Below are 14,138 nucleotides of genomic sequence, written 5' to 3'. Positions count from 1 at the left end.
GAGTTCTCACAACGGGTAGGACTTCAACACGCGGCTAAGACGTCAGACGTGAGGGACACCGCAAAGGCTCTCGGCCAAGGCGCAAAAACCGAAACGGAATTGCTCGGGTCAGAACTGGTTACAGTGTTCATCACACAAAATGCCACAGGGGTGACAAGGTTAAGTCGAATAATAACAACCGTCACACTTCAGGGTACTAAACCGTAGACAGGACGTAAAGTGACGTTAAGAAAGTCAGGATGACGACCCAGTCATTGCTCTCCACTATCGTCTAGGTGCCGACGTGGGACACCAAGCGACTAGCGGCTGGCACACGGCGAACCAGCGTCCCCTTCAGGCGGCAGACGTTCTGAGCCAGCACCAGAGAGAAGCGGTCGCGCGCGAAAACTACAGCTCCCGCCGCGGCCTGGGGGGCAGGCCCCGCCCCGCACTTCCGCTTCCGCCACCGCCCTCTAGTGCCGCCACCGCTCTCACGTGCCCCCTCCGTCCAACCTACCAGGGAGCGTGACCCCGCGTGACTGGGGGCTCGAGCCGAAGAGGCCTAGAGGTGGGACTCTGGGACCCCTGTTAGTAGAAAGGCAACCCGAAAAGGTGGAACTAAACTTGCAACTCTCGATAGGGATTGGAGTTGGTACGGGGGAGGGGGAGCCTAACGCCCACGACCCTGGCCAATCAGCGTCCGGGATGATCTGCAAGGCCGGAAAGGGGAAAGGGGCCAAATGGTTCTGCGGTCACATGCCGCGGGGTCTAGTGGGAGGAGCAGTTTGCCCAGCGGCCGCTCAGAGCTTCCTGTTTCCGGTTCCCAGAGTGGCGATCAGCTAGTCGCTAGGAGGGACGCTGGCTCCGCCACGAGCTCTGGGACCGGGGTCTGTGGCCGGCCCCTCGCTGGCCCTGTCTCCCAGCGACGGGCAGCTACTGGGCCGGGGATTCTGAGCTTTGCCTGCCCTCTTTGCACGTGACATGTGAGTATGAGGGGCGTGGAGGAGGAGGGGCTGGAGAGTGCGCACCCCTCGTGGCTATGACGGGGTCCGGAATCTCTTAAGTCTCGCTTGACCGGGTTTTAGCCCAAAACTCCATATAAGGAGCCCGAGGGCAGAAAAACGGACCCGTGAGGTTGGGGAGTCACAGAGTGCCCAAGGGTGTGAGGGAGAAAGGATCTCCAAGACTGGTGAGGGGATTTAAGTGTTTGGAAGGCAGAGAAAGGAAGATCGCTGGAGTCTGGAGTCGGCTCTAGGTGTTACCGCATACCCGTAGACTCGGTTTTGGCCCGCATCGTGGAGGGAGGTCAAGGGGCATCATTTGTAAAGGGTATGGCCCTCAGCAGTTGGAAAGTCGGGAGACTAGACGCAACGCGATTGTCTGGAGCCCTCGAAGAAGTCTGAGGGAGATAAATTGTGTTCCTCTTTGTAGGGAGCTTCCGCCCTTGGTCCGTAAAGCTGATTTCCTAAGGCTTTTCAACGTTCAGCGGTTCAGCTAGTTAGGGCTACTCTTCCAGAAGTGTGAGCTGCTAGAGACTGGAGATAAGGCCGCCGTATCAAAAATGAACCAAAGAGAAGAAAGTAGAAACTCCATTTACAAACGGAAAATGTTCATGGCTAGTCTTAAGGACTGGGGAAAGTGAGTGGTACAGGGGCCCAGCGATGTAAAGTTCTTTCCAGTTCCTGGCTCCATCATTGGTCATCCCATTGAAGAAGAATTTTTTAGCATTAACCCAAATGAATCTATAGAACAAGAAAATTGAAAGGGATGCTTCAAAATCTTTAAGCCTTGCTGCTTAAACTTGCACCTTGAGAATCTTAATTGTAGCACATTAAAAAGAGACTCAGAGAAAGCGATAGCACCCCACTCCAGTACTCTTGCCTGGAAAATCCCATGGACGGAGGAGCCTGGTAGGCTGCAGTCCATGGGGTCCCTAAGAGTTGGACACGACTGAGCGACTTCACTTTCACTTTTCACTTTCATGCATTGGAGAAGGAAATGGCAACCCACTCCAGTGTTCTTGCCTGGAGAATCCCAGGGGCGGGGGAGCCTGGTGAGCTGCCATCTCTGGGGTCGCACAGAGTCGGACACGACTGAAGCGACTTAGCAGCAGCAGCAAAAAGAGACTACCCATCCCTTGGATTTCATTTCCTTGTGTGTGCTTGCTTAAATGCTCAGTCGTGTCCAACCCTTTGGGCTGTAGCCTGCCAGGCTCCTCTGACCATGGGGTTTTCCTTCTCTAATTTATCCCCTTACTGATACATTGTTGCACTCCTTTTTTTATCAGGAAGTTTTCAGAAAATATCTTTATGCCATGATTCATTCCAGTTGCCTTACTAATAACTTTACACACCTTTTAATACTTGTATAACCTAAAGCAAGTAACTTCAGCTCTATAAGAATCAGTTTCCTCATCTGTAAAGTGGGGGAAATTATACCTGATTTTCTGAGTTGTGAAGATTAATAAACATAATCTAGATAAAGCTCTTAGTGCATACACCACGGAACCAAAGAGAAGCAGCTCAAATGTAGCCAAACCTTAAGCAAGAAAGAGAAGACTATAAGTTTATTCTTATCCTATCTTTTTGAACCAATGAGCAAATAAAAGATAGCTCAACTCAACTAATGCTGACTGCAGGGTGTTTAGCTGTTCATCTTTTCCTAGTTGTGTGAGAGTCTTTGTTCTAATTCGGGAAAAGAAATCCTCAACTGTTAACATATAAGGAACTAACTTTGAAGCCAAAGAACACAGCCTTCTGTGTGAGCATCCCTCCAGAAAACTGGTCCTGGAAAAAAAGAATATCAATCTAATAAAAGGAGCCTCATTTCATTTTAGTCAGTTGGTCACGTTGTGTGTTGAGCAGTGAGTTAATTTAGGGAAGATAGGAATTGGAGGTCTGGGTTCTTCATTCTGCCTTCTATTCTGTGAACTGTGAGAGGTCACTTCCCCTTCTTGCTTTGTCAAAAAGAAAGCAAGACTTTGGCTGCCTGCTCTGATCATCCCAAAAAATTAATGTGAAAGAAGATGTACATATAGTGGTTAAGTGTAGACAGTGAGCTCAGAGCCTGACTACCTGGTGCTCGCTTACTATGTCTAGTTTTCTCATCTGAAAAATAAGAATAATTGTATTTGCTGCATAGGGTTTTGGTAAGGCTTAACTGGTTAATGTATGTTAAATTCCTAGCAAAAAGCAAGCACTCTGTTAAGTATTTTCTACTGATGCTTTACATGTGTTTATGAGAGAGAGTCTCAAATTTGAGGGGCTTCTCAGGTGGTACTAGTGGTAGAGAACCTGCCTGCCAATGCAGGAGACTTAATAAGAGACTTGGGTTCGATTGCTGGGTTGAGAAGATCCCCTGGAGAATGACATGGCAACGACTACAGTACTCTTGCCCAGAGACTTCCATGGACAGAGGAGCCTGGCGGGCCACCATCCATAGGGTCACAGAGTTGGACAAGACTGAAGCGACTTAGGACACATGCATGCTCAGACTTTGGGGTTAGCTATACTTACTCTCTGCAGACACTTTAATATTACTACAATGAATCGATCTTTGGATAACACCAAGTCAGGGAGATGACTTCCCAAGTATTGGTTGCCCTAGTGAATGTGAGAAACAGAATACCAAGTGTAATTTTGTTTAACTCTTTCTTGTGGCGCCTTGGAGGTATGGTGAACCACTTCAGGATGAAGCTGAACATCTCTTTCCCAGCCACTGGTTGTCAGAAACTCATTGAAATGGACAATGAACAAAAACTTCGTATCTTTTCTGAGAAGCGTATGGACACAGAAGTTGCTACTGATGCTCTGGGTGACAACTGGAAGAGTTGTGTGGTCCAAATCAGCGGTGGGACCAGCAAACAAGGTTTCCCCATGAAGGAGATGTCTGGACCCATGGCAGAGCCTGCACCTGCTACTGAGTAAGGGGCATTTCTGTTACAGACCAAGGAGGACTGGAGAAAGTACAAATCTATACATGGATGCCAGTCTGAGTGTTCTCAATTTGGTCATCATAAAAGAGAGAGAAAAGGATATGCCTGGCCTCACTGATACAACTGTGGCTCATCACTTGGGGTTAGCAGAAGAGCTAGCAGAATCCACTGTGGTCTCTCTGTGTGGCTGCCAGTATGCTATGAGATAGCCCCTAAACAAAGAAGGTGAGAAACCTAGGACCAAAGCTCCCAAGATTCAGCATCTTGTTATTCCAGTATTGTGCAACACAAATGTCAATGTATTGTCAGAAGGAACAGCATACTAAGAAAAATGGAGAACAGACTCCAGAAGATGCTCAACTTTTGGCCAAGAGAATGAAGTGGGCCAAAGAAAGACTCCAGGAACAGATTGCTAAGAGACAAAAGCTGTCCTCTCTCAGAGCTTCTACCTCTGAGTCTTGAGTCCAGTCAAAAATCAGATGTTCTTTTAATTAAAAAAAAAAAAAAAATGAAGTGGTCTCAGAGTAACAAGTAAGATCAGACATCAAAAAGAAAAGTATGTTTAGGATAGTGGAGAAAATTTATTCAGGTACATATTAGTACCTATTAAATTCTGCTTATTTTAAGTTTTAAATAGAATCAATGGAATCAGTGGACCAGCATGAAGAATTAGAGGACTTGCCAAAGAATTGATGCTTTTGAACTGTGGTATTGGAGAAGACTCTTGAGAGTCCCTTGGACTGCAAGCAGATCCAACCAGTCCATTCTAAAGGAGATCAGTCCTGGGTGTTCTTTGGAAGGAATGATGCTAAAGCTGAAACTCCAATACTTTGGCCACCTCATGCGAAGAGTTAACTCATTGGAAAAGACTCTGATGCTGGGAGGGATTGGAGGCAGGAGAAGAAGGGGATGACAGAGGATGAGATGGCTGGATGGCATCACCGACTCGATGGACATGAGTTTGAGTGAACACCGGGAGTTGGTGATGGACAGGGAGGCCTGGTGTGCTGCAGTTCATTGAGTCGCAAAGAGTCAGACATGACTGAGCAACTAAACTGAAAGAGTATTTAAGCCAAAGTCTAGACTTGTAGTATGAAAATATTTTATGGTAAGCGAGAAAAAGTTGGAAGAATTGAATCTTTGTATCAGGAAAATTGTTGATACTTTATAAAATTAACACGTAGCAATGGCCTGAGGGATGATTAATGAATACCAAAGTGAATTCTTACCAAAGTAAATCAGTGTATCTTAGGTGTATAAAGGGGCTTCCCAGGTGGCGCTTGTGGTAAAGAGCCTGCCTGCTTGTGCAGGAGACATAAGAGACATGGGTTCGATCCCTGGGTCGGGAAGATTCCCCAAGAGGAGGTCGTGGCAACCCATTCTGGTATTCTTGGTTGGAGAATCCTGTGGACAGAGTATCCTGATGGGCTTCCCTGGTAGCTCAGCTGGTAAAGAATCCACCTGCAATGAAGGAGACCCCCGTTTAATTCCTGGGTTGAGAATATCCCCTGGAGAAAGGAAAGACTACCCACTCCAGTATTCTGGCCTGGAGAATTCCATAGAAAGAGGAGTCTGGTAGGCTACAGTCAGTGGGGTCGCAAAGAGTCGGATATGACTGAGTGACTTTCACTTTCACTAAGTCCATGCATAGGTGTACAAATGAGATTAAAGAAAAGAAAATGAGTTTGGAAAACAGAGCCACATGTTTCCATGCCTAAAACAGTTCAAGCATCATATGAATTGGGTGCGTTAATTGTAAAGTGACTTGGTGATTCTCAAGAGTTATCAGCAACTGGAATGTAGGAAGACAGTTATACTTATTAGAAATCAAGAAACTCTTGAATCTCATGGCTTGAAGTGGGTTTTAGAATACTCACTCAGACCACTGATCTGGACCTCATGAAGTTTGTTCATCCTATCATTTAAATGGTTAAATGACTTTTTCAGAGATGAGACAGAACAGATAGATGTCAAATCTTAGGTGCTGTGGTTATGTTAATCTCTGTTCATCATTTTTGTGGTAAGTATGAACAAAGACTGTTAGATGCTTCTGAATATTAAAACAAGGACGTAGGGCCCAAAGTATTCAGGTCTCTTTCTCTGTTTTACATCTTTCTTAATAACTTTCAACTAGAAGCGACTGACTCCAATGCAGGAGACCCGGGTTCGATCCCTGGGTCGGGAAGATCCCCTGGAGAAGGAAATGGCAACCCACTCCAGTATTCTTGCATGGAGAATCTCATGGACAGAGGAGCCTGGTAGGGTACAGTCCATGGGGTCGCAAAGAGTCGGACACGACTGAGCGACTTCACTTTCACTTTCAGCCCTTATCAAGTGTTCATTGTAATTCAGGTATTATCTTAGGGGGAGGATTTAAGTAGTATTAATGAACTAGTATTAAACTTTAAATAAAGAGACATCTCAACCTAACTTCTAACTAAATGGTGGAGGCAAGGATATCTCCATCAGGCTGTCTTTTATGTTCTCTGCTTTCCCTTTTCTCAGCCCTATAGTTACGTTCTGAAGGACTTACCTATGAATTAGACTGAAAGTGATTGATTTATATAGTTTCTTGACACAGGTGATAGATAACTATTAGTATATGTGTGTGTGTATATATACAGATGTAGGGGTTTTCTGATACAGATATTAATATGTGTGTGTGTGTTTATGTATAGATGTATGGGTTTCCTGACACAGGTGATAGGTAGATAATAGTATCTGTGTGAGTGTGAGTGTGTGTGTGTGTGTGTGTGTGTGTAGTTGTATGGGTTTCCTGACACAAGTGATAGGTGGATATTAGTGTGTGTGTGTTTTGGGGTTTCCTGATACAAGTAATAGATATTAATAATAATATGTGTATATGTATGTATGTATGAGTGTGGGTATATATATGTATAGATGTATGGGTTTCGTGACACAGGTGATAGGTAATTATTATATATGTTATATGTATGTGTTTGTATATGTATAGATGTATGGGTTTCCTGACACGGGTGCTTTGGCACAGAGATACTGAAAGGTACTATTTGTTGTAGGTGCCAAAGAATCTTACTGTTCAGCAAGATCAAAATGTTCTTCATTGGTGACACTTAAGTATTTTCTAAGCCATTGATTGATTCTTCTGACAATTTCTAGGACCAAAAATATATTCTTGTTTTATGCACACATTGCAGAAATCCTAACAACTGCCTGTATACACCAACTCTGCCCCACTAACTCTGCTGTTCACTTGGTTGATTGCACAGGAAAGGACACAGTAAGGACAGGAAATGAGAGTGGTGTCAGGTGAGGGAGTTGCATAGGAAGAGTCTTTTAAAATATGTTCTAAGGTTTCCCTGGTTGCTCACTGATAAAGCATCCACTTGCCAACGCAGGAGACACAGGTTCTATTTGTGGTCCAGGAAGATTCTCCCATGCCCTGGAGCAACTGATCCCATGTGCCATGACTGCTGAGCCTGTGCTCTAGAGGCCAGGAGGCGCACCTACTGAAGCCCACAAGCCCTAGAATATGTGCTCCACAACAAGAGAAGCCTACGCACCACAACTAGAGAGTAACCCCCGCTTGCTGCAACTAGAGAGAAGTCCATGCAGCAATGAAAACCCAGCACAGCCAAAAATAAATAAATGAAATTCTTTTTAAAAGATAAAAGTTTTGAAAAGAAAAAGAAACCTGGAGACTTAAACATCCAATTCTGTATATTAGATAATGGGGAAAAAAGATCTTGAAACAGAGACAAGAAAATAAAGCCCAGCATCATCATAATGAAGAAAACTGGCCAGTGTAAAGTAATAGGTGGTAGGTGGAAGACTAACATGTTAAAAAAAAAATGCTATTCATTTATTACACATTGATGTGCTCTATTTCTTTCCCTGATCCTCTCCCTCTTCCCCGAAACACACTCCCTGTCCCAAAAGGATGTCCCCCCTCCACAGCTGGAGGACTGGCCTGCTCCTGTTGCTGCTCTTCTCCGTGGCAGTCAGAGAATCTTGGCAGACTGAAGAGAAAACATGCGACCTGGTGGGAGAAAAGGGTAAAGAATCAGAGAAAGAGTTGGCTCTCCTGAAGAGGCTGACACCGTTATTTAACAAAAGGTAAATGAGAAGAACCTTAAAGGCCTTGAGAAAACAACTTTATTAAAGAATCTCCTCTTGCTAACTGTATTAATTTTTTTATATATTACTACTGAATATAGAGGGGATACATGTATCATAACCTCCTCTGAGAGATGGTTCTAATCTGTACTTTAACAGTATTGGCCTTATTTGGCCATGCTGTCTCTCTTTCCTCTATGATGGGAGAGCACGTGCTTAGCCCAGTGTTCAGCACTGATGTGCAGGTACTTTATGCAGAAGAGTAGCTGTTTGTAAGATTGGACCCAAAAGACCAGCTTTATATTCAGAAGTATCAGATGAACATATTTAGGCCTACTACTACATCATCATAAGGGCTTCCCAAGATGGTTCAGTGGTAAAGAATCTGCCTGCCAAGCAGAAGATGCGGGTTCAGCCCCTGGGTTGGAAAGAACCCCTGGAGAAGGAAATGGCAACCTACTCCAGTATTCTTGCCTGGAGAATCTCAGGACAGAGGAGCCTGAAGAATACAGTCCATGGGGTCACAAAGAGTTGGACACTGGAAATGAAAGTGAAGGGGGCTTTCCTGGTGGCTCAGATGGTCAAGAATCTGCCTGCAATGCAGAAAACCTGAGTTTGATCCCTCGGTTAAACATGACTAAACGACAACAATAATATGTCATCATAAGTGTCAAGAATCTTCAGATATATAAATCTGAAGATAATCTTTAAGGAACTAGGATATATATCATGAACGTACACCCTTATTCACAGGAAGGTACTAGCTAATACTTTAGCGTAGTCTAGAACAATTATTCTAGAAATAGTTAGAATACTATCTGTCTTGGAGGCTGTATTTTCATCAGTCATCATCAATAGTTAGTCTGTCTGGGTCATAGTTAACCTCATGATGCAAAAGATATTATTCACTAGGACATTTAGCTATGATGTTTGATAAATAAGTTGAACACACCGTTGTTTGAACAGAGGCTGCTCTTTCTAAGGCTGACCGCTCTAACTGTCCTTTTCCTCCTCTCTGCATTTCTGCTTTCAGCTTTGAGAGCACCGTGGGCCAGAGCCCAGATATGTACAGCTATGTGTTCCGGGTGTGCCGAGAAGCTGGCAACCACTCCTCTGGGGCAGGCCTGGTGCAGATCAACAAAAGTAACGGGAAGGAGACAGTAGTTGGGAGATTTAACGAGACTCAGATCTTCAATGGAAGTAAGAGTCTCCCTGTTGATCAGCTCACTGAATCCCTCTGATAACCCTGTATGTCTCAGCCCTAACCAGGCTGTGTCATGTGGGGGTGTGTGGTTCAGCTCATCTGAGATACCTGCAAGCCACAGAACACCCAGCTCCACCACTCCTCCACAACCAGGGCGCAGGACATTTATATGTTTGTGTTAAAGTGAGATTAAGCTTTCTTGAAAGCCAATCAGTCTGCGATCCCCACCAACTTGAGTTATGTTGATAATATTTCTCAAAAATCAAAATCATTGCTGGAAAGGACTGTGTGAGCAACTGTGGTTTATTTTATGCCCTTAAGCAGATAAATAAGTGCAGATCATTGTTCCTGTAAATAACATAATAAAAAACAATGTCAAGAGTTTGGGGCTGGGGTCAGAAGACGAGATTTTTGATCCAGCTCATATTTACTTATCCTGTGACTTCGAACAATCATTTGACTTTTTGTTTTCTCATACACAAAATTGGAAGCATAATCCTTACCTTGGTCACCTCACATGATTATTAATCAAATGATATTTTGCAAAAAAATTTGAACAAGTAAATACTGAAGAAGGAAGTGTCCCCAGTCTTCAGAGTCATCCACTTTGAATTTATCTGTGGTTAATTTAAGATCTTTGGCTTTCCCTTGCCACCCAGTATTTGAATGGAGCCTCTTCATATTAGGTGTTCAGAGAACATGAGTCATGACTAAGTATGGATCATAATTGTATTTGCACTATCGGTTGCCTACCTTTAGTGTGGGAAATCAAGATTATTCTTGTATGCATATCTGGTTCTTAGTTGTCTTAACACGAGAACACAAGCTGTTGTAAAGGGGCGGGTTTTAGTTGGTATTTCTGGTACACCAGAGCTCATCCTGAGGGGTTAACTAAAACCAACTTCATTGAACTTGGTTCCATACTTCCACAGTGCCCAGGTCTGTCTCTGCTTTTCCCCCACCCCAAAGCTCCTTTTTCCTTGTCCGTCCTCAGGTAATTGGATCATGCTGATCTATAAAGGGGGTGATGAATATGACAACCACTGTGGCAAGGAGCAGCGGCGGGCAGTGGTGATGATCTCCTGCAATCGACACACTCTAGCGGTGAGGCACCCCGGGGCCTGGGAGCTTAGAGAGGAGATGAAAGGACTGGCCTGAGGTGGGACAGGATGTCCAGAGGGAACATTGGGGTGGATGAGAGAAAACTAGACATTCAGGGACTTCCCTGGCAGTCCGGTGGTTAAGACTCCCCACTTCCAGTGCAGGGGACGTGAGTTCGACCCTTGGTTGGGGAACTAAGATCCCACCTGCCATTTGGTAGCAGCCAAAAAATTTAAAAAACCAGAAGTTCAGTTTTTTCCTGAGTCATAGGCGTCCATCTTCCATCATACGTGGAAAATAAGTTCTTAAACCAGGAGGAAGCAAATGTTTAGGGGGGGTTTTGTGGGTTTGTGCCTCTTTTCAGACGGGCGTCAGAAGCAAACACCTTACCACATAAATGTTGTGTCTGTCCTCTTGCCGTCAGGACAATTTTAACCCTGTGTCTGAGGAGCGAGGCAAAGTCCAAGACTGTTTCTACCTCTTTGAGATGGACAGCAGCCTGGCGTGTTCCCCAGAGATCTCCCATCTTAGCGTGGGTTCTATCTTACTTGTCACGTGAGTCCTTCTTCCTTTATCAGTCCAAACTTTTTTTTTTTTCCCCCAAACTTTTTTTTAACTCAGCAATCAGTTGGAAGTATATGGGTCCAAATAGTCTGTGCGCATTTGTATGCTATATTATAATTGGAGGGGAAAGAAGTCTGTGAATATCCTCTTTAAACTCTGCAAGTTTAGAAAATGAGACTTATGTTATATCCCCAATAAATATATGCATTTGGAGATGGGGTTTTTTCCCTACTGGAGTACTAGACAGTTTTTATTCAGTTCAGTTCATTTCAGTCACTCAGTTGTGTCCAACTCTTTGCAACCCCATGAATCGCAGCACGCCAGGCCTCCCTGTCCATCACCAACTCCTGGAGTTCACTCAGACTCATGTCGATCGAGTCAGTGATGCCATCCATCCATCTCACCCTCTGTCATCCCCTTTTCCTCCTGCCCCCAATCCCTCCCAGCATCAAAGTCTTTTCCAATGAGTCAACTCTTCACATGAGGTGGCCAAAGTACTAGAGTTTCAGCTGTAGCATCATTCCTTCCAAAGAAATCCCAGGGCTGATCTCCTTCAGAATGGACTGGTTGGATCTCCTTGCAGTCCAAGGGACTCTCAAGATCTTCTCCAAAACCACAGTTCAAAAGCATCAATTCTTTGGCGCTCAGCTTTCTTCACAGTCCAACTCTCACATCCATACATGACCACAAGAAAAACCATAGCCTTGACTAGACGGACCTTAGTCGGCAAAGTAATGTCTCTGCTTTTGAATATACTGTCTAGGTTGGTCATAACTTTTCTCCCAAGGAGTAAGCGTATTTTAATTTCATGGCTGCAGTCACCATCTGCAGTGATTTTGGAGCCCAAAAAATAAAGTCTGACACTGTTTGCACTGTTTCCCCATCTATTTCCCATGAAGTGATGGGACCAGATGCCATGATCTTCATTTTCTCAATGTTGAGCTTTAAGCCAACTTACTCTCCCATTATTAGAACTTTTGAAGAAATTGGACTGTTTATCTAATGGTGACTGTTCTCAATCCTAAATGAGTCACACACTGTCTTACTTTTTTCTGATCCAAAGGTTTTCTCAGGCAGACAGCACTCTTAATTGGTTTTCTCAGGCTCTACCAGCCCCTTTTTTTTCAACTGACTACCCCTTTTTTGTTTTTCCATTTTTATGGAACAGAGCTTAGGAAACAGGCAACAATGAATGAGCTTTACTGATTCTCAGTTTTTGAATATGGATGTCTTTCTCCCTCACAGGTTTGCATCACTGGTCGCAGTCTATATCATCGGGGGGTTCCTGTACCAGCGACTGGTGGTCGGAGCCAAAGGAATGGAGCAGTTTCCTCACTTGGCCTTCTGGCAGGATCTTGGAAACCTGGTAGCAGTAAGTAACAGGGCAGCTGGGAGACAAAACAGAGGACCGACCATCTGTCCTGGTTTGCCCAGACTTGAGGGTTTCCTGAGATAAAGGACTTTTGGGTGCTAAAACCACCCCAAGTTCCAGCAAACCAAGACAATTGGTTGCCCTAATACAGGCTGATAAGCAACATAGCACCTTAATGTCTGACCTTCCAGACTGACTGGAAGAACCGTACTGTTGCTTAGATTTATGAATCTGATCTAGCTACTTGGGGGCCTACATGAGGAGAGGGTGTTTCCCCAAATTCAGTTTAGGCCAATCACTGGAGCTTTGGGGTTTTCTCTTCATTATCCCTGGAGAAAGTTCTTGCCACCTTCTTAGACCATAAACATACTGTGCCCACCTGAAAGTTGCTGATTTCACATGATCACTTTTGCTCTTCCCTCTATAGGATGGCTGTGACTTTGTATGCCGCTCTAAACCCCGAAATGTGCCTGCCGCCTATCGTGGTGTGGGGGATGATCAGCTGGGGGAGGAGTCAGAAGAAAGGGATGATCATTTGTTACCAATGTGATTGCACTTTAGATGTCCAGCTTCTTCAGCCCCCAAACCAAAGCATCCTCTGGCAGATTTCTGAAGCAGTCTCTCATCTCACCCTCAATCTCACTCTTGCTTTCTGGTTTGCTTTTGGTTTGCATCCACCTGTCAGTAGAAGAAATGCCTTTCTCTTTGTTCCCTTTTTGGTTTTCCCTCCTGAGAGGTACAGCTGCAGGACAGAGATAATATAATAGGGCCAATCACAGCAGAGGCTGTTGCACTGTGTCTTCATACCAGAAAGTACAAGTAGAGGAGTTACTGTGAGCAAAAGGGTGCGGCAGGCTCCCTGACTTTTTTAAACACGTTTTCTTAAGTTTTTGAGACACTGGATTTCTTTAATTAAAAAAAAAAACATTATTTATAGGTTTGATTGCTTTCATGCTATTACTTTGCCCTACAGTAGTCTCCATGAGAGTCTGGATGTAACTTGCTGGGAACTATTTTGCAGTGATTACTTGGTCACAATCCAAGGACTGCCATTTGGTCTGAGCCTGGAGAGGTTGTAGACTTACTTCTCCCACCTCGGGTCATGATGGAAACTGAAATTTCCCAGCATTACAAGGTACCAAACATCATTGGCTGGCCCTGGAGTGACCTTACAGCTGGAACTGGGCCCTGGGTCGTCATCTTGGGTTACTGGTCCATCTGCAGCTAAAATACCTAATCCAGAAGTGCGGTCCATTGGAAGAGACACTGAAATGGACCTCCTGTGCCACCAGGGTTGCAGAAGCGGGAAGTCTTGTTTACCTTATAGTGGGATATCCTTGACGGCTTGCTTCTGCTTGCAGTCAAAGCTGACAGCTTTTCTAACTCCTAAAATGTTCCCTCTACCAGTATTTCTAAACATGTTGAACTTTCTTTCACAGGCGTGTGTGTGTGTGCGTGTGCGTGCCCTCCTATCTCCTGGAAAGGGAACGGAAGCAGAAGTGGGACACGCAGGGCTCTGCCATCTTCGGCCCTGGGTGCAGGCTCCTGCCACACCTGTCCTTCTGGCTCAGGGATGTGTCTTCTTGCCCAGCCTGTCTCCATGGGGAGAGGGCCTTAAACCTCTGATGCTTCTGCCCTTCCTTTTAGGCCAGGTGCCCAGAAAACTGGCCTGGTTTGAGTGACAGGGAGCCTGGGGCACTGAGGAAGAATGTGGCTCCCCTGGCTATATGAGGACAGAATCAATAAGCAGGAGGCTTTTTTAGCCTTTAGGCGAGAAAATGAAATTATTTCATCTTTGGACTTTTAGATACTATTGGAATGGTATTTTTTCTTTTCTAAGCAGGGAAAATGATGTTATAAAAGCATTTTTCTGTTACTTGTTTGCATCC

The 14,138-nt window shown here is 44.7% G+C and overlaps 1 protein-coding gene and 1 pseudogene across 2 annotated transcripts; both read left to right on the top strand.

The window, feature by feature from the left end:
• Positions 1 to 454: 454 nt before the first annotated feature.
• On the top strand, positions 455 to 14,125 carry M6PR (mannose-6-phosphate receptor, cation dependent). 2 transcript variants are annotated; one of them, XM_040235108.1, is made up of 7 exons: positions 455 to 547; positions 7,832 to 8,008; positions 9,042 to 9,208; positions 10,207 to 10,316; positions 10,738 to 10,868; positions 12,123 to 12,249; positions 12,677 to 14,125. In XM_040235108.1, exons 2-7 carry the CDS (start codon positions 7,833 to 7,835, stop codon positions 12,797 to 12,799), a joined length of 834 nt encoding a protein of 277 aa, XP_040091042.1. In that variant the 5' UTR covers positions 455 to 547; position 7,832; the 3' UTR covers positions 12,800 to 14,125. The 2 variants fall into 2 exon arrangements, with proteins under 2 accessions (XP_040091042.1, XP_040091041.1); XM_040235107.1 differs by having other exon boundaries at positions 463 to 962.
• Positions 2,214 to 4,438, top strand: LOC120858795 (annotated as a pseudogene).
• Positions 14,126 to 14,138: the final 13 nt, after the last annotated feature.

The sequence above is a fragment of the Oryx dammah genome, unplaced genomic scaffold (assembly GCF_014754425.2).
Source record: "Oryx dammah isolate SB20612 unplaced genomic scaffold, SCBI_Odam_1.1 HiC_scaffold_29, whole genome shotgun sequence".
Lineage (NCBI taxonomy): Eukaryota > Metazoa > Chordata > Mammalia > Artiodactyla > Bovidae > Oryx > Oryx dammah.
Note: the sequence above shows the minus strand (reverse complement) of the source record. Positions and strands in the feature narration are given on the sequence as shown.